At 38.7% G+C, this 20,619-nt stretch overlaps 2 protein-coding genes across 2 annotated transcripts in view; one reads left to right on the forward strand and one right to left on the reverse strand.

The window, feature by feature from the left end:
* On the forward strand, positions 1-19,389 carry cnot2 (CCR4-NOT transcription complex, subunit 2). The gene is made up of 15 exons (XM_084094545.1): positions 1-84; positions 1,160-1,285; positions 5,580-5,652; positions 5,767-5,914; positions 6,001-6,180; positions 8,551-8,627; positions 8,754-8,879; positions 9,071-9,195; positions 9,400-9,520; positions 10,006-10,162; positions 10,261-10,322; positions 10,404-10,453; positions 10,534-10,634; positions 10,740-10,884; positions 17,929-19,389. Exons 2-15 carry the CDS (start codon positions 1,172-1,174, stop codon positions 18,013-18,015), a joined length of 1,566 nt encoding a protein of 521 aa, XP_083950671.1. The 5' UTR covers positions 1-84; positions 1,160-1,171; the 3' UTR covers positions 18,016-19,389.
* The window catches only part of washc4 (WASH complex subunit 4), a 16,607-nt gene continuing 15,357 nt past the window's right edge, over positions 19,370-20,619 (reverse strand). The window contains exon 33 of the mRNA XM_084094544.1: positions 19,370-20,558. Coding sequence (XP_083950670.1) covers positions 20,497-20,558 — 62 coding nt within the window. The 3' untranslated portion in view covers positions 19,370-20,496. The remainder of the gene's footprint in view (positions 20,559-20,619) is intronic.

Here is a 20,619-nt window from a genome sequence, read left to right on the forward strand (position 1 = left end):
GAGGGTAAAGGCTATTCCCCCAGCATTCTCGCCTGTAGGATACACAGCCATCTTGGATCTGCGAGGAGAGGGTAAATTAATGCGGTTAGTCAATTTCATTTTCACCCTAAAAATACATTGCACAACAGGGTTTGCATAGCATATACAGGGCCAAATGAACATTTGCAGCTTTATGCGTTTATCCAAGCAGATATTTAGTAGCTGAATGAATGCAATGACACGTTTGCACGGCTTTACTGGTTTCTGTTTTTGTTCTGGAGGCCAGAGTTAGCCGACTAGCGCTGAGTGCTAACAAAAACAGTCAGCCGAGATAGAGGCCTAAACCATTTCAACAGATAGATACATGCATTATGTATGTCTAGACATCTAGTATAAAACTGAAACATCATGACTAATATAGATTAAGTGGTTCAATGTGTTTTGGTTTTCATTCATCTTTATTTAAGCCGAAAATGTCTAGTTAGCAGCTACATGGCTATCGGCAAAGCTAACTAGCTGATATAAATGAGAACATTTCGCGACATGCCATTGTTTATTTTACTTATTTATCTCTGTAATTATGTTCGTAACACCATAACACATACGAATCAGTTTTAATATTTTGAATGATGTTACGGTGTATTGAATTGTGAGTTTGTTAAACTATCTGGCTAGTAATTGATGTTTCTTTATGGATTTAGCTGGTGTTTTAAGCTGATTTTGTGTTTGTTGTCAGGTGTCAGTTCAGAAAGCGATATTTGTTTGTTTTACAACCATACACCAAATATCTGCTGTGTTTTGAATAGATTAATACATTATTTGTTCAACAACGTACCGAAATAGCAGGACAATATGCTCTTATAGCATACGATTACTCGCTAAATTACAGTAAAGTTTAATCGTTCACATCCTAATTGCGAGATTTAGGTAAATTGTGCTGAAGGAAAAAAAAAACAGCCTGTACGTTTTCATAATGCTCTTTTAAAGCAGTATATAGCCTTAGGTCTTGTTCTGCCGTGGTAATTCATTATTTATTACAAGTTCTCAGTATTGCCATATAGAGCTGGTTAATGATATGTCCACTTGATGTGTGCAAAGATAACCTGATATGATTTTGCTTCAGATATGGGTGATCAGGAACTTAATATCTTGGTTTTAACCATCTCCTCTTTTTCCGTAGGTGACAAACGGAATGTTCAGTGCAACGAGAAAGAAGTTTAATGAGGGGGTCGAAAGTGACTACCCGGACGAGAGAGAAATGTACTATACCCAGCAGTCAATGTTTCCGCATCGATCGGAGAAAGACGTAAGAACAGTCGTTAGTTAATTCTAATTGTTTTGTCCATCGTGTCTAATGCTTTTGTTGACCTTAGGTCCGATAGAATGACAACATATTACATTATTACTGGCTTATTTCACATGCACTGCGAACATTTCCACTGACCTGACCACCAAAACATTTGTTAAAATGTTTTCTTTCCAAAATAATAATTCATTTTTTTATTTTGCAATAGTCCTTCATAAATGTATATGGGTCAATGACGTGGCGTGTCAATTCTGGTGTCCAAAGCATATTCATAATATTAAAAATGTATACATTTTTAAATGCACTTCATAAGTGACTCAACTTCCCTCTCTTTAATTACTCATGTGAGAATTTATTATAAATAATTCATCTTTAAGGAACTATTGAGCTCAAAAGTCCTAAAATGTCATTCCGGGTAACTGTCCCGTCTTAAAATCTGAATACAAAAATACAACAAAAATTTAAAAATATAAATAAAAGTATTTAAAATCTACTTGGGCATAATTGTATTGATGTTTTCAACAATACCTACAAATATAGTGGTAATACTAAGCTTATTTAAATTTTTATGACAAAAAGACTTTTGTCTCCAAATTGTGATTTCGCTAATGTCAGTCCTGGATAACGGACATCAATGACCATTTTATACCATAATGCATTTTGGTATGTCATGTGACATAATATTGTAACAAAAAGAAGACCCTCAAGAAGCACCAGAACATGTGCAAAGGTCAGGAAGCGTCTCTTAAAATGTTGATATTTTGACCTTTTCAGTCACTGGTGCACTTTGTAGCAATATCATGTGTCCTTTTGGATAACACTGATAAAACATTCATAATGTTTTTATATTAAAAAACTATCTATTTGATCTAAAAGATTACCTTAAGAGATGATAGCTAAATTGTAGTTTTCCATAGGTGGTTAAGTTAGTGCCTGATTATAAAGAAAAATATTTGTTTTGTCATTCCTGGATAACAACTTGTCATTCTTGGATAACAGAAAAACTCTGTTAGCCAGGACATGTCATCCGTTATCCAGAATGACATATGCATAAAAATCTAGTTTTTAATTAACATTTGTAAACTTTTAGGCATAGTTATTATAGTTGTATTATTAAAATTAACATTATTTACATAATTGTATGTTTTTTGCCATATTTTTGCTGTCATTCAACTTGATTTCATATGATTCAATGAGTCACATGGGTCTTTATCATTGAATTGAATTTTGTAATGTTAATGGTCAAATCATGAATAATGTAATCAAATTTATTAATTATCAACATTTTATTAAAGTATAGCTTTAGTATAGCTTCTGGTGTTTTAAGGTCAATTCTGTCCTGCCAGATGCCTCTGTCTAATAAAGAGAGGCAGAGACGGTTCAGAGCCAGGATAAACGTAGATGCAAAAGCTAGGGCTGAGTATCTTGGACAAAAGAGAGCAAGGTATTATAGTGTTGACTCAGTGGAATGATAATGTATCAGTAAGCAAATTTTAAATATTAATTGAAATAGGTTCACACTCCTATAAACATTCCTATAATCTAAACGCATAATACGCGCACGCCACCAGCGTTCTCACAGGTTCGCATTTTTAAAGTTTGCGCAGAAAGAACGGTTTTCTGTTAGAACGGTGTCGTGTTAGCGGCCCTTAAGTTAATAACTAATGATCGTTGCGATGGAAGTGAATCAATCAAAACTAACTTTAGCTGGACAATAACTTTATTCTAGAGCTGCTGTAAAGCCAAAACAATCTCTGTTACTTTAATTTCCTATTATCACTGTAAAGCTGCTTTGGAACAATCTACATTGTTAAAGCGCTGTATAAATGAAGATGACTTGACTTGACTCATTTGCAATAAGCCTAAGGTCCATATCTTGCACCCAGTGCAATTGACTTTGTACACCAACGCATGTGTCATTCCTATTTCTCACCCGCGCACAGCGGACTTTTCCCTCCACAGACGCACTTCGGTAAATTAGGGAATGAACTTGCGCTCCCGGGGGCGGTTCAGGGAAAAGAGGAGGCGTGTTCCAGCACAAACGTTCCCTGGTGCTATTTTGCAGTTTCAGAAAACAATTCCGCCACAGACCAGGAGAAACCTTGTCTAAAGTCAGTGGTGTGTTACTCAGATGCTGTTATAAGGGCGCATGCTTGGCCATAATGTAGCGTGTGCACAACGCACACACACTTTGATTCTCTCATCTACACAAAGACGCTACCAGTTCACATTTTTGCAAACCATACATTATTTCAAGCAAAAATATTCCACATGAGGGAAATCATTGTGTTCATAGATGTGAAAAAATAGGCATAAATCTAGCTTACACATTTACCCAAATTATGATACGCCTGTTTAACTGAAGCTGATCTGGGTGTGTTTCTCCATCCCCAATGTCACTTCTCTGTGTTTTACGGCCCTGACGAGAACGTCGGTCTCCTCGGCTGTGAACCGCGCCTGGCAAATCCGCCGTTATAATAGCAATCCGCCATGGAACAACCACGCCTGCTCTTAAAGGGAATGTAAGATGACACTCTGATTGGTTTATTTCACGTTACGCCCAAACCACACCTATGAGTAATGAAGCGACTTCAGACCAACACATTTTAGATTTGCGTCGTCCGCAAAGATCCGCCCACAAAGTTACTACGCGTTTGATACTTGCATTTCAGCTCGTTAAAATAGGGCCCTAAATGTTTTAGCTGTATAATGTGTTGGACTATACCCTTGGCCATTGTTTATTTAACATTATAATTTTACAGATTTACTATAAATTTACAGATTTTTAAATCATTAAAAATTTGTCAGTGTCTCTTACTTTGTTTCAAGTTTGAGTGTTGGAAAGAAAAATGATACTGAGGATGTTTTTTATGGTAATCCTTAAAAATATTGCAGAATGTCCTTCCGGCTAACAGTATGTCATTCTGGCTAACAATGACATAGGCAATTATTTTAACTCATATTTGTGTTTTAGATTACACAACTCAGTTTTTTGTTGAGTTAATGATAAAACAAGTTTTATTTACTTTATTGGAAAACATTTTTAAACAGTTTCCAGGTTTTTTTTTTATTTGGTTCTGAATTTTGAGTTATCAGCAGCCAAAAATGAGCCCATGTCTATATGAAATCCCAAATTGATTATATTAATTGTGATTAAAATGTAGTTCTCCGAGCACTAATTGTTTGTTGAGCTCCAAATATGGAGATCAGTACATTTGTATATGCCAACAATGGTAGAAATATAGTTAATTTAAAAATTCATTACGTTACCCAGGAATGACATTTTCATGGGGAAAAAGATCTGATTCACCAAAAAAAATGATTAATTACATTCTTGAAATGTGTAAATATCATTGCATTACATACACAACACTCTAATAAGTATAGAAAGTCCTACAATTTTAATTTTTTACCAATTTTATTTTTCTTCACTTTTTAAATCCTTATCCGTCATTCACCCATATATGGTTCAAAACATTACTGATAAATTACATTACTGAAACTAATGTGAACTAATGTGAAAGACTTTTGAAGTTGGTAGCGTGCCAATAAAAAATCATGGCGGGAACAAATTATGCCTACAATTTAGCTGTTTTGTATTTCCCATCATTCTGAATGGCAACGCAACAGAGATAAAGCACACAGATAAAGCATCCAATACACATCTAATGTGCGTCATAATTTGTTTTTATGTTGCATTAGTGCTGAAAAGCATTTTTCATTTGTCAGTAAGGGAAATAGAGAGAAATGTAAATGAGAAATATACACTACCATTCAATATATATGTATATATATATATAAAAGAAGCATTTTATTCAGCAAGGATGCATTGATCAAAAGTGACTGTAAAGACAGTTTTGATGTTACAAAATATTTCCATTTCATATAAATGCTGTTCTTTTGAACTTTCTAGTCAAAGGAATCTTGAAAAAATGTTTCACAGTGTCTACAAAAATATAAACACAACTATTTTCAACATTGATGATAATAATAAATGTTTTTTAGCAGCAAATCATCATATTATAATCATTTTTGAAGGATCACGTGACACTGAAGACTGGAGTATTGATGCTGAAAATCACAAGAATAAATTCCATAAAAAAAACAAGAATATGAATATATTTCACTATATTACCTATCAAATAAATGCAGCCTTGCTGAGCATAAGAGACTTCTTTCAAAAATCTTACATTCTACAACTTATGGATATGTGTAAATATGTATATGAAAAAGGTTTCTAATATGTGTGTTTAATAATCTTGTTTACATAGTATTTAAAAAACTTGTTTTACAGATGCTGCCATCTCCCTCGCCGTCATTGTCAGGTCAATTGTCACAACTTGGTGCGAGTTTGTATGGTCCGCAAAGTGAGTACAAGTCTTCGATCTGGCTTATATTACTGATAAGTTGTTGTGCTTCTCATGAAAGCACTTTGCACTCTGATTCTGAGCACCATTTGATCAGTGTTTCTTAATTTGTAGGTGCACTAGGTTTCTCAACAAGAGGTATGAGCAACAACAATCCTCAACTGAACCGGAGTTTAACACAAGGCACTCAGTTACCGAGCCATAGCACCCCAACCACAGGCGTCCCAACAATGTCCCTCCACACACCACCATCGCCGAACAGGTACGCCATCTCCTCCGTGTGATTTATGTTGTGTGGGATGACGTGATCTGCTGTGCTAAATCCCTGCCTTGCTGATGTTTCCGCAGGGGCATCCTTCCCATGAACACCAGGAACATGATGAGCTCGCAGGTAGGGCAGGGCATGGGCATGAGCGGCAGGACCAACAGCATGGGCAGCTCTGGTCTGGGCAGCCCTAACCGCAGCTCTCCCAGCATTATCTGCATGCCCAAACAGCAGCCAGCACGCCAGCCATTCACCATCAACAGGTAAGACTGGCCACACGCGAGTGAGCAAACACAGATTGATTTGGCAAGGCTTTTTGAGGCTGTGAGTTTAACATGTCAGTTAGTACAGTTTACTATTTAAAAGAAATTCATGTACAGAAATACCAGTGCCAAGACAGTGGTCAGATTGTTGACTTCTGAAGACACTTTTTGTAACTTCAAATGCTTTCTTTTTCCACAGTAATAGAATGTCTTTAATTTATCTTTATCGTTTATGGCACGGCTCAACAGTAAGGATTGAGGGTTAGGCTAGCAGCCAAAAAAAACATTTAAAGTGTCCCTATTATGCATTTTTTTGAGAGGCTGCTCACTGTAGAGCCATGGGTCGAGTGTGAAGTCCAGCTCCCCCTCTCTGAATGTAATTTGGGTGTAATGGGTGGAGCTAGAATATCCAATCTCACCCTAATCCTAACTCCATAACTCCACCCATAACATCCGGAGAGGTGGAGCTGGACGTCATTTGCAGTGAGCACCACTGTAGTTTGTAATATAGCTGTCTGTGAATGTAAAATCTCTGCAAAGTTTCGAAGAACAAAGTACAGATAAATAGTAGGGATGGGCATTTTTGTCAATTTTTCATTTCGAGTACTGATATATCTCAAAACTGAGTACTCGTACTCGGGGGGGTGGGGCTTGTGTGGGGGCGTGGCATGTCCGTCAGGGTGATAATGAAAATAATTAAAACATTAAAAATGAAAACATAGGCCTGTTGAAAAAAAAAGAAAAAAGAACACTGCTGGATTATTAATAATATCATACTTTTTTGTTGTTGAAAAATTAACATCTAAAAGGTCTCAAATAACCAAATCATAGTCAATAATGTCGGGCATTGGCTATGAGCTGACGCTGAAGAGTGATTGAACACCGGTAAACTGAACCGCGTTGCTAGCGGGTTAATGAACTCAACCAAACGCATTCTATATGAGATTAATCAGGTACATACAACATGAAAGTAATAATACGACTTACTTCTGCACAAATGGATGCGAATGCGCACGTGAACTTGTCTGAATGTGTAACTCCGTTGTGGATGCGCTCTTCCCGTAACAACTCTGAAACACGGGCAACTAAAGCACAAACAATTCTATTACAATAGTGTTTTCATTATAATGTTATGCAAATGGCAGATTGGTGCATTTTCATGATCAAAGTGATTCCAGGCATCACTGCACACTTTCAAATCCATATTTTCAAAAAAACATTTAGTCACAGAGATCATTGTTTTCATGATTGATCGTCGCTATCACACAGAGTACTTGTGCACATCCCTAATAAATATTGTTATTGTCTCCTAAAAGAAAGAAGCGATTCTGAACGACCTGAAACGAGTCGTCAGTAATTACAGTCTTTCTTCCTGCATGAACCTACGTAGGTTTGTAATACATTTGCATAATGGGTACCCGTGGTCTTCATTGGCTGCCTTTGAACAACGTCTACTTTTACCCTCAAACAATGTAGTTGTAGCTAAGACTGGAAGAGTTTGATTCGTGTTGTTGAAAAGAGGTGCTGCGGCAATGTTTATGAGAAAACTAAAGTGTTTTTTGACCTTTGATGCATGTAAATATATTATAGGAGACTTCAAAACAACACAAGAAGCCTTTAAAATAGCATAATAGGAGCACTTTGATTATTACAGCATTATTTTGAAATATTGTTAGAATTAAAAATTACTGTTAAAAAAGCAGCCATTACTCCACTATTCAGTCTTCAAAATCATTCTAATATGCTGATATTCTGCTCAAGAAACATTTATTATTATTATTATTATTATCAATGTTGAAAACAATTGTGCTGCTTAATATTTTTGTGAAAATTGTGATCTTTTTTCCCCCCAGGATTCTTTGATTAAATTTAAAAGAACAGCATTTTTTAAATGGAAACCTTTTGTAATACTATAAAAGTCTTTACTTTCACTTTTGATCAATGTAATGTGTCCTTGCTGAATAGAAGTAGTGTGACCCAATTGCACACTTCCCGTCAACTGGATCGAAACTCTCTTACACTGTCCCAGGATCAGCAAGCCATCCTTATTGTTGAGCCTTGTTAATGGACTTTTCCCATTATAACCGAATAACGGGCCTAATTTTTTTCCGCAAGGCTTGTTTTCTCTGCACATTTATGGTTGATGGGCACACACCATCTTGTTAGAATCTCCTTTCTTAAATACACCCTTTGTTCCTTTGTTTATTGCTAAAATTAAAGCTGATTTTATGTTAAAAAGTGGATTCTCATAATCTTAAATACATATTATGTATTTTAATTAACTTTCACCTTAGGCCAAGATAAGGCCAATCAAGACTGATTAAGACTGACCTTAACAAAAGGGTCAAATCCTCATGTGTGTCATTGTAGTATGTCAGGATTTGGAATGGGCCGGAGCCAGGGGTTTGGAATGAACTCCTTATCCAATAACATCTTCAACGGGACAGGTGAGTGCTTCATTGATCGTGCTTGGTGATGACACACCATGACAGGAAACGTGACGCTTAAATCATTTTCTAGAAAAATAAGCATTCTATTCTCATTTTATTCTTTTTCTATCACCTGTGTGGCAGACGGGAGTGAAAACGTGACAGGAATAGATCTCTCAGAATTCCCAGCACTTGCAGACAGAAGTCGGAGGGAGGGAAACGGCAACCCAACACCGTTGCATAATCCGCTGGCTGGAAGGGCACCCTATGGTACGAGTTCATTTTACACAGTCGCATCACTTAGCAGCCGGAAACCCAAACCCTCTTAGATTTTATGACTAAATCTAGCATGCTTCTCCTTCAATGGATGATGTGTTGTGAATGCATGACAAGTTCAGTGGTTTTATTTTTATTTTCTCACAATTACCCTCAAACCTTTGTTAAAATGTATCTCTGTGTAGTTGGAATGGTCACAAAGCCATCGAACGAACAGTCGCAGGACTTCTCGATTCACAACGAAGACTTCCCAGCCCTACCCGGGCCCAACTACAAGGACCCAACATTGAGCACGGATGAAAGCAAATCAGTCAGTATTGCCTGAATTTGATCTTTCATAAGCTTCATAGAGAGATATAAATAAACGTGTAAATAAATAAATAACGTGTCATTGTTTTGCAGAATGGGTAAGGAATAAGGAAACTTGGTTATTCAAATTTGAAGTGATGCTGTCCAGTGCTGTGACGATTGTTTGACCTTTAACTCATTGTTCTGGCCTCTGCTGTCTCCACAGAACTTGAACTCCTCAGGCAAGGGCAGCTCAAGTGCAGATGGACCCAAATTTCCCGGCGACAAGACATCATCAGCACAGAATAACAACCAGCAAAAGAAAGGGATCCAGGTGTTGCCTGATGGTGAGGCTCCCTAGCAACATTCACGGATGTATTTCAAACAACTTCCAGCTTTGAAAACATAACTGTTGAATAAAACAAGTAATGTGCTTTTTAATCAATTATTTATCAAGAATCTGCTCATGCAGGTTTCAATGCACCAGTCAGGGTTTCCATTTCAAGTTTATACATTTAAAAAATATTGTAATAATAATACTTCCAACCCCATGAAAAGTCATGGAAAGCAGTATCTTAAAGGGTTAGTTCACCCAAAAATGTATGTCATTAATGACTCACCCTCATGTCGTTCCAAACCTGTAAGACCTTCGTTCATCTTCGGAACACAAAGATATTTTTGATGAAATCCGAGAGCTTTCTGACCCCCCAAAGACTGCAATGTTATCTCATCTGATAATTGCAGGAAATAAACTAATTGGTCAAGAAGATGTGGGAACCCTGTCCGTTGGAAACACTCAATCAAACTTGACATCCGTTCTCATCTTTTATAGGCAAGGTAACAAACATTCCCTCAGGAATGGTGACGGATCAGTTTGGAATGATTGGACTCCTGACATTCATCCGGGCAGCTGAGACGGACCCTGGGATGGTTCACCTGGCTTTAGGAAGCGACCTAACAACGCTAGGACTCAACCTCAACTCTCCAGAGTACGATGCTTTAGTTTTTTGCCAAATATTGATTTCTTGTCAATGTTCTCTTTTCGTCCACACATTCATTTCTTCATTTCTGTTTTAACTCCTTGTAGGAATCTGTATCCTAAGTTTGCATCTCCCTGGGCTTCAGCTCCATGTCGACCACAAGACATTGGTAAGAGTTAATTTGACCTAACTGGTAAAGATGGCCAACTCATTTTGGCTCTTCAGTAATGAATGCAACTGTTTTTTTTAGACTTCCATGTTCCTTCAGAGTACTTAACCAACATTCACATAAGGGACAAGGTGAGGTGATAAACACTGCAATAAAACAGCATTGAAATTGTGATGCGCACCCAGCTGACCTCATAATGTGCTCTACACAGCTGGCTGCAATAAAACTGGGGCGATATGGTGAAGACCTGCTGTTCTACCTCTACTACATGAACGGAGGAGACCTCTTACAACTCCTCGCTGCCGTCGAGCTGTACGTCATGCTGATTAAGTCATTCTTTTCCCAAACATTTTTTTTTTGGTAACCAACCACAGGTGGACGTCGAGAGGTTAAATGGAACGCTTTGTTGTATTGCAGTTTCAACCGGGACTGGCGGTACCATAAAGAGGAAAGGGTTTGGATTACAAGAGCACCTGGCATGGAGCCCACGCTAAAGACCAACACCTACGAGAGAGGAACATACTACTTCTTTGATTGTCATAACTGGAGGAAGGTCGCTAAGGTAAAGATACTGAAATCGTTGTCCTGAAATCTTTTTGTCTTAAGCTACCGAGAGTTGCTGATTATCTTTTGCTGATATTTCTGAAACCTAACATCGGATTTGTGCCATTTCTAATGGCTCGTAAGATGACTGTTATAGTAATGACATAGTGTAAATAATAGTCGTGACCAATATGATTTTTTTCAATTATACAATGAGCTAACTCTGTATAAAATATCCAGAAAGTGTAGATGATGATACTTAAATAACCATAATTTAAAGAGTTCACCCAAAAATGAAAATTCTGTCATTAATTACTTAACCTCATGTCGTTCCAAACCCATAAGACTTTCATTCATCTTCGGAACACAAATAAAGATCTTTTTGATGAAATATGAATGAATTGAGTGGTTTAGTCCAAATTTTCTGAAGCGACTTGATCACTTTATATGATGAACAGATTTAATTAATCAGTGAAAATAAACTCAACCGAACCTGCTTGAACCATTCTAAAGACACGAGAATGAATCTCACTGGTTCTTGCTGAAGCTCAAACGTGCTGCGTAACACGAGAATGAACCTCATTGGTTCTTGCTGAAGCTCAAACGTGCTGCGTAACACGAGAATGAACCTCATTGGTTCTTGCGGAAGCTCAAACGTGCTGCGTAACACAAGAATGAACCTCATAGGTTCTTGCTGAAGCTCAAACGTGCTGCGTAACATGAGAATGAACCTCATTGGTTCTTGCTGAAGCTCAAACGTGCTGCGTAACACGAGAATTATCCTCATTGGTTCTTGCTGAAGCTCAAACGTGCTGCGTAACATGAGAATGAACCCCATTGGTTCTTGTGGAAGCTCAAACGTGCTGCGTAACACGAGAATTATCCTCATTGGTTCTTGCGGAAGCTCAAACGTGCTGCGTAACATGAGAATGAACCTCATTGGTTCTTGCGGAAGCTCAAACGTGCTGCGTAACATGAGAATGAACCTCATTGGTTCTTGCGGAAGCTCAAACGTGCTGCGTAACATGAGAATGAACCCCATTGGTTCTTGTGGAAGCTCAAATGTGCTGCGTAACACGAGAATTATCCTCATTGGTTCTTGCGGAAGCTCAAACGTGTTGGTAACACAAGAATGAACCTCATTGGTTCTTGTGGAAGCTCAAACATGCTGCGTAACACGAGAATTATCCTCATTGGTTCTTGCGGAAGCTCAAACGTGTTGGTAACACAAGAATGAACCTCATTGGTTCTTGTTGAAGCTCAAACGTGCTGCGTAACATGAGAATGAACCTCATTGGTTCTTGCTGAAGCTCAAACGTGCTGCGTAACACGAGAATGAACCTCTTTGGTTCTTGTGGAAGCTCAAACGTGCTGCATAACACACAAGAATGAACCTCATTGGTTCTTACGCGAGAATGAACCTTATTGGTTCTTTGTGATTCTTTATTTAATAAACATTTTGTGTGTATAACTATTTACAACAAAGGCCAAGATCTGCCCATAAGACTAAATAAATAAAATAAATAAATATTACAAGAAATTAACATAAAATTTTGACCAAAACTATATATAGAAGGATCTCAAAGTCTTTTTGATAAAGTCTCAATAAGGTCCAACCAAAATTGTATTGTCTTTCTGTTAGCGCCGAGCACTTTAGCTGTGGTACACTCCAAAAGGGCAATGTCCAGCAAATAGGACATCCAGATAGACATAGCTGGGGTAGTTGGTTCCAACCACAGTTTTAGGATAACCTTTTTAGCAGCAGCAAGGGCAGTGGACAGAATCCTCCTTTGATTGACAGACAGTGACAGTGAGGAATCATCCAGCAAAAGAAAAACCAGAGGGTCCTTTTGGATCGGAATCCTCAGAAGATCTGTCAGTAAGTCCTGGACTGATAGAGTTCCAGGTTTTGATAGAATGGCATATAATTGAAACAAACTTTTCCAGTAAGTATTCCAGTAAAATGTAAATCCAAGTGGTCTCATTTGGTATGCTAAATAATAGGACCAAAAATCTGGTAGCGATAAGCCTCCATGAGTTTTTAGCCTGTGCATAGATTTGAGACGAATTCTTTATAATTCCATACGAATTTTGTTACTGCTGTACGAAGCTCTTTAAAGTAACCAATAGGTGGTGCCAGAGGTAAAGTTGAATATATAAAGCTCAGCCACAGAAGTATATTCATCTTAATTGTGGCCATCCTACCATGAAGAGCCAAGCAGAGTGGAGACCAACACAGAAGATTACTTGAAATCTTATGCAGAAGAGACTGGTAGTTCCACTTAATTTCCACTTAATCCACACAATGTGAGATAATGAAGAAAAAACTCTAATCTCAAGATAGTTAAACTGGTCGCGGACTGGAATCATAGTGGGTAAGGCCTGAATCTCTGATTTAGCAGCTAAGTTAAGGGGCAAAAGTACGGATTTGCCCAGTTAATTTTATAACTGGACAGTTTACCAAATGTATCAAATAATTGTAAGCATTCTTTAACTGAATCTGTGATATTTGATAGATACAACAGAATGTCGTCAGCGTAGAGTGAAATCTTATGAGACATATTCATACAGCTTATAGAGGGACTATTGCTGAGCATTGTCTAATCGCTTGGGCCAAAGGCTCTAATGATAAATTAAAAAGCAAGGGTGACAGGGGACATCCTTGGCGAGTGCCCCTGCCAAGACGGAAGGAAGGAGAAATATGAGGACCAGTAAGAACTCTGGCTGAACAATCAAAATAGATAGTTTTGACAGCTTGCATGAAAAAATAACCAGAACCAAACCCAAACCGCTCCAGGACAGACCACAAAAAATTCCACTCAAGCTGTATAGGAGTCTGCTTGTTGAATAATATGAGGAAGCCTACGTATATTGTCCGTAGCAAATCTCCCCCTTAGAAAACCTGACTGATACTTGATCCAAGACTTTTGCCATCAGCTTTGAATCTGTGGATAAGAAGGCTAATTGGCCTGAAGACTAGGCTAGAACACTCAAGAGAATCCTTCCCTTTCTTCAAAAGCAAAGTTATTAAAGCTGTGTTTTGGTGCCTGTGCAGAGCACCTTTTTCTAAAGCAGTATTAAGTATCAAGGGAGCCACTATGTCCCATAATGTCTTCAATAACTCCGGGGGAATCCCATCTAACCCAGGGGCTTTATTACTGCTCATGGAGTCCATGGCAGATTTCAGTTCTTCATTTGTCAAAGAGCTGTCTAATATATCGTGCTGAGAATCATTTAATTTGAGAAGATTCAAATGCTTAAGGAATAAATAAAAATTTGTTGGGTCAGTGCTGGATTCTAAAGTATACAAATGTTGATAATAGGATTCAAATACTCTATTTACATCCTTAGGTTGAGTATATACTGAACCCTCATGCCTAATAGCAGATCTGAAAAATTCAGCTCTATGCAAATATATAGATTTTAATTCTGATTTAAGGACGTTTACTTCTTTGGCTTTGATCTCAGAAAATTTACCTTTTAATTCCTTCTCCAGTAGATCAATTTGTTTTTCTAATTCGATTTTACGGCTCTCTCTATGCTTTTTACTGAAGGATGAAAAACTTATACATTTACCCCTAATAAAACATTTAGTGGTTTTTTTTTTTTACTCCTTCAAAGAGCTGCGTAATTCAGCCACAAATGTACAGTCCTGTAACAAGGAAGTATTAAATCTCCAGCGATTGTGTCTGGAGCCCAACGATACAGAGGTTAAAGTAGTAATTATTGGGATAATCAGATAAAAGAAGTGGCAGAAAATCAACTTTACTTCATCTATTTTGAAAGCGATGCACGTCAGCTGACTTCAAATGAGACTCTTGTATAAGGGCAAAAGAGACCTTTTTACATCTTAGATAATCTAAGCATTTGGTTCGCTTGATAGGGCTATTTATCCCATTAAAGTTCCATGACAATATATTTATAGCCATAAGTTATTGAGTAACAGCAATATGCAGACCAACCAGAACAAGGCAGGAGGACCAAAAAGTAGTCCCCAGGAAAGATAGCGGGCGGCAATCAAAAAATACGCAATACATGTATACATACAAATACTACGCATATAAATATATGCATAAAACAAATTAAACTTACATGGGCGGACTCGGCATGGAACAGAAAAACACAAACAAGAACAGTAAAAGAACGGGCAGTATGCATAGTTAAAACACACTCTTCTTCCTTTAAGGCACACTATGCAGTTTCCGTTTTTCTCAAACACTCTTCTACCTGCCTTTACCGTAACAGTCTTTGGATACGCGGACAACTAGCAGTCCGGCTCGTCCGTCAACACATGACCCGGTCATTTTCCGGATGAAAGAAAAAATCAATCCGTCTCAGTAAGGTCCTCCATGGGAACATGGGACGATTCATGCTCATTCACCTCGGATTCTCGTGACACGACTGCCTCAGCTCCCTTCAGGGAAGATTTCAGATTGAGGACGAACTTTTCAACCTCCGCTGGTGTCTCAAGAAGTGAAATCTTCCCTCAGTGAGTAACTTTCACTACCGCGGGATAGAGCAAAAAAAACGTCATTCCCAACTGAGTTAGCTTCTTCCTTGCCAATGCCATCGCTCTCCTCTTAGACGCAGTATGAGTGCTGTAGTCTGGGAAGAAAAGCAGTGGAGATCCAATTATGAAGAATTTGTCCAGCAGCACGGACTCCATTCAGGATTGCATTCCGATCTTGATACTGCAGCATCTTAAAGATGAACGTACAAGGGGTAGATTTCGTGCGCTCACCGCTGTATATACGGGAATCCATTTAGGAAGATTATTCTGAATAAATCGCAGAGGGTCATCTCCTTCTACACCCTCTTTTAGTTAGCCTGGTAATACCAGACTCTGCTACTTCGCTTTGCTTCGTAGAGAGAGTCTGGAGTTCCGTAATAGAAAAACGTTTTCTTTACCGCCTGGGGGCGCTAGTCTGAAGCTTAAAATCACATAACGTTTGGTTATGGCGTGTGTTATGCGCATGCTCAGCCGCATCTAACTTCCACTGTAAACACTTGTATGATGCGAAAACAAAACCATCGAGCGAAATACCAGAGTGAACATGGCTGTGAACGACTTTTGCAGATTATGTGAAGTAAATCTACGCATCCACGGTACAATCAGCGTCTACGTCACGGCTCTCAGCCCGCCCTCTGTTCGTTGATTGGCCGGCTGTTTTCAGGCCGGAGGAAAACGGAAAGCTATGACGCGGTCTCAGACTGAGTACAGAAGCGAAATGAAATTGAGCGGAAGTACGAAGTCTGACGTAGTCAGGCTATCTTTTAGTCCCACTAGACGGACATTGGACTGGCGGCTTTTGTCCTTGATTATCGCCAACTTTTCCTGAAGAGAGTCCACTGCTAGCTTCACCTCCACGGTGTCTTTTTTTGCTTTACGAAATGCTGCCTGCATGTTGTAGAAGTTATTTCTTATCAGCCGAACGTCCTCTTCCAGGACTCTAAGTTTATCCGTGATCGGGGCGAATTGTTCCTTAAACAGTTCCCTGACGAAGCTGAGGTGCTTCTTTAACTTGTCAGCAACAATGGCGCGAAGTTCCCCCCCAGGAACACAATTAGGGTCTTGAACTCGCTTTTTTTCCGGGTGAGCCAACGTTAATTGACGTTTTGCCATCTTCATTTGTTGCACCGTCATCAGAGCAACCAAAACTAACCAAGCGTTGATAGTTTTACTGAGAACAGGTAGATTAAGGATACCGAGTCAGGGAGCAGTCGAACTACACAGCCATTGCTACCGGTGGGTCACGTGATCAACCTCATTGGTTCTTGTGGAAGCTCAAACGTGATGCGTAACATGAGAATGAACCTCATTGGTTCTTGTGGAAGCTCAAATGTGATGCGTAACACGAGAATGAACCTCATTGGTTCTTGCTGAAGTTCAAACGTGCTGCGTAACACGAGAATGAACCTCATTGGTTCTCGCACATTAAGCGATCATGCTCGAGTTTCCGTTTACCACAACTGATGTGTGAGTTGATGGTTGTTATATGTGAATAAAAGCCTAAATTCAGTCTGTTCATCATATAAAGTGATCATGTCTCTTCGTGTTCCGAAGATGAACGAAAGTCTAACGGGTTTGAAACGACATGAGGGTGAGTAATTAATGACAGAATTATATGTGTTTTAAATGCATTAAAATGAATTGTAATAAATTATATTGTTTAATTTGATCAAAAGTACTTTTTATGGGATTCAGTTAATTTTCACACGTGCATGCCAAAAATGTTTGAATCGATCTGCTGCAGTGTGAACATAGATTAAAAATTACTGATTATTTACAAAAAAAAGTAGAAAACTGAAAATGTGTACCTTGAAGTACTTCTTTGACCAGTTGTGCAGTTACCTGTCGATGCTGATAATGACGGAATATGTCATTATCATACTGAACTTTCAAGTGTCATATATATATATACCGTATTTTCCGGACTATAAGTCGCTCCGGAGTATAAGTCGCATCAGTCAGAAAATGCGTCATGAAGAGGAAAAAAACATATATAAGTCGCACTGGAGTATAAGTCGCATTTATTTAGAAATTTATTTCACAAAATCCAAGACCAAGAACAGACATTTAATCTGGAAAGGCAAGTTATTTAACTACACAGTAGCACACAGAACAACAGGCTGAGTAGGTGTCCGGTATGTTCACGCAACACATTAACAGTTATTCAGCTACACAATAGCATAAAGAACATATACCTGGGACTGGGAGGCTGAATAGGCTAAATTAACATAAGCCAGGGAGTCCAACAAGCAAGTTACCAGTAAACAAGTTCACCAAGCTCCCGCAATCTCATTCCACATCACTGAATCCATTGAATTTTCTTCATATGGTGTCGCTTCTGAATAACTCCGCCAACTAGAGCGCCCTCTCGCGGCTGTAGACGGTAATGTTTTCTCTTGGTTCATCTCCGTCTGAATTAATTTTGATATATAAGTCGCACCTGAATATAAGTCGCAGGACCAGCCAAACTATGAAAAAAAGTGCGACTTATAGTCCGGAAAATACGGTATATGCGGCTAGACGTCAGCTCTGTGCTTTCCTCTCGTCTCTCAGGAGTTTCACCTGGAATACGACAAGCTAGAGGAGCGGCCTCACGTGCCAACCACCTTCAATTACAATCCGGCCCAGCAGGCCTTCTGAAGCTGCGTCCATCAGCACCCGTGAGCTCTAGGAGCGATCGGCCAGAGACAGCCAGCCGACCTGCCCGACCACAAAAAACCTGGTTTTATTCCTCAACTGTCTGGACAAGAACTGCGGGAGGGGGAGGGGAGGGTGGCAGGGGTCTCCACCTTGAGAACTGGGGGGGAGGGACCCTGCCTTACAAATTATGTGCTGCCCGAACACAAAAAAACACTTCTATATATTTTCATTCTGTTTTTAAATTCCCCTCTTACGTTTTTTTTCTTCTTCTTCTCCCTCCATTTCATTTCGAGCAGGGTCAATGTTTTGTTTACTCCTCTGATGGAAAGCCCCTTTTGGTGTTTGCCTGGAGTCTTTGAAGTTGCAGTACAGCACACAAACACATCCATTGGTATTAAAGAGAAAAAAAATAAAATACGCAGTTCGCGCTTTGTTTTCCGAAGCGCGCTGCGCTAACAAACAGGACAGACACAAAGACAAATCCAATACATGTGAATACACAAGGGCAAAACAAAATGCAATGTTCATTGTTGCACTATTTAGTAATAAAAGAACACAAAAATTGTTTTCTGCTTTTTTTTTTAATGTGGGAAAATCGCTCCGCTCACATCGTTGTCTGGAAGGACGCGCGGCCCTGTCATTAACATCATGGAGGTGCTTCCCCCCCCCCCTTTTCTTTCGTTTGTCATTCCTTTTGCTCCATCCACCTGCGTTCCTCATCCCGAGCTGTTTTCTGCTTAGTTTCAATAAATCCCAATCAGACTGTTTCAGTGACCGTTGCTGGGCACAAGCCGCGGACCAGGCGGTTGTGAGCTTATCAAGAAACATTGTTCCAGAATGAATACAAACCCTTTTCAGTCTTTGTTACGATTTTGTAATAAACGTGTACATTTTTTTAATTTTTTGACATCACATGAATAAAGATATGTATGTATGAATGTGTATATATATGATATATATAGATAGATGTATCTATATATATATATACATTACGTCTATTTTGGAAGAAGTAACTATGCTTGACCTCGTTTTTAGGAGGTAAACAGAAATGGCATTATGTGGTAGAAGCAAAAATGCAAAAGACAAAAAAAATTAGTGAACAGTATGTTGAGCTGCCAGACGGGGAATCACGTTTGTTACCCTGTGCACTTAAAGACCAATTCAACTAAACGAATAAAGGCGACACGGAGGGCCTACCGAGGACATCTGTATTTCGGGGAAAAACCACGGGAGACATTTCAGCTGCAGCTATTTGAATAGAAGCATTTCGTAGGAAAGGGAAAACCGATAGTACGAAAAACAGACCAATCTTGTATTTTCTGACCACATTTAAGGCTCCCTTTCTTTGTAATAAAGCAGAACGGCTTTCCTGAACCAGTGTTTGGACTCTGTATGGGACGGGGTTGTGTGGGTGAGACCGCACTTACAGTACCAGCATGCTGTTTGTAATCTCTCTGTAATGCATTACTAAAACTAACATGCCTTTTCCTGTTTCACACGAGCAGACGGTTTGTTGTTTTTCCTCCAAGTATTTTAATAAAGATGCCGTGAGGTTAATGGTTAATGCACACAAACTACTTACAAGCGGTCAAAATAGACAAGAAAAATCAGATGGAATGTCACTGCTGTGTAGTGTGCTTTCCGATCACTATGAATACTGTAAGACAGCAGAAGCAGCTTTAAGGCAAGTGCAATTCAACTTCCTCCATCACAGTGCTCAAGGACGTATGTGTTTTTGGACACATTTTAAGCTGCACAAATTGACTAAACATTTTATATCACACATGGCACATTTCAAAGATAATGGAGTTGAATAAGATTTGGCCATTAGTAAAGTAAATTAGTACTCTTGACAAGAACAAAAAGCATTCTAGTTTCCATAAGTCAACATTGAAATACCAAAAATGAAAGGTCTCATCATTTACTCACCCTCATGTTGTTCAAAACCTATATGAATTTCCTTTCTTTTGTGGAAGAACCATTTTTGTTCTAATAATGAAAGTAAATGGGGTCCAAAATAACCCTGTCTTTCACTCTGACCAAAAAATGTTCCACACAATAAAATACAGATTTTAATTTGACATGAGGTTGAATAATTTTCAGAAATGTCATTTTTTCATTTTTGTATTTAAAAAAAATCATATGGTAAATGGTGGTTTTATCATCTAAAAATACTTGTGCCTAATATTTAAGAGGATGTTAACATACCTTCATCTACCAATCACATTTCTCAAATTTACATGAGCTTGTCATTATCAAAAACATAATGCTTGCAAAACAGCAGCTGAACGTCATTGTAGGTGCATAAAACAAATATGGTCTAGTTGGTCCAAATCCACAGTCAGTTCCAGTCTAATGAGTGCAGGTGGCGTAACGCCAAAATGAGTTTAAGACGCTGTACAGACTCCACAGAAGTATAGTGGCTGGAGGATCAATGTTTATAACCTCCATGATTTATATCATTCAAGCCGCTTCGTAGTTTCACTTGCCGCTTGGTTCACCCTCAATCGGTGAGGAACCGGGACCCGTTTTGGCAACTTCCTCTGTAAAGAGAGCTTAAATAAGTGTCTATGGCACAAAAAGTCGCTACAAGATGTTCTAGAG

This window comes from Abramis brama, assembly GCF_963993115.1.
Source record: "Abramis brama genome assembly, chromosome: 20".
Taxonomy (NCBI): domain Eukaryota; kingdom Metazoa; phylum Chordata; class Actinopteri; order Cypriniformes; family Leuciscidae; genus Abramis; species Abramis brama.

What these genes read in the sequence shown, in the direction of transcription:
- cnot2 (XM_084094545.1), top strand. Translation starts at nt 1,172, where the DNA reads ATGTTCAGTGCAACGAGAAAGAAGTTTAATGAGGGGGTCGAAAGTGAC. An exon ending in ACACCACCATCGCCGAACAG is followed by an intron (nt 5,915 to 6,000) that starts GTACGCCATCTC and finishes ATGTTTCCGCAG; the next exon opens with GGGCATCCTTCCCATGAACA. An exon ending in GATCCAGGTGTTGCCTGATG is followed by an intron (nt 9,521 to 10,005) that starts GTGAGGCTCCCT and finishes CATCTTTTATAG; the next exon opens with GCAAGGTAACAAACATTCCC.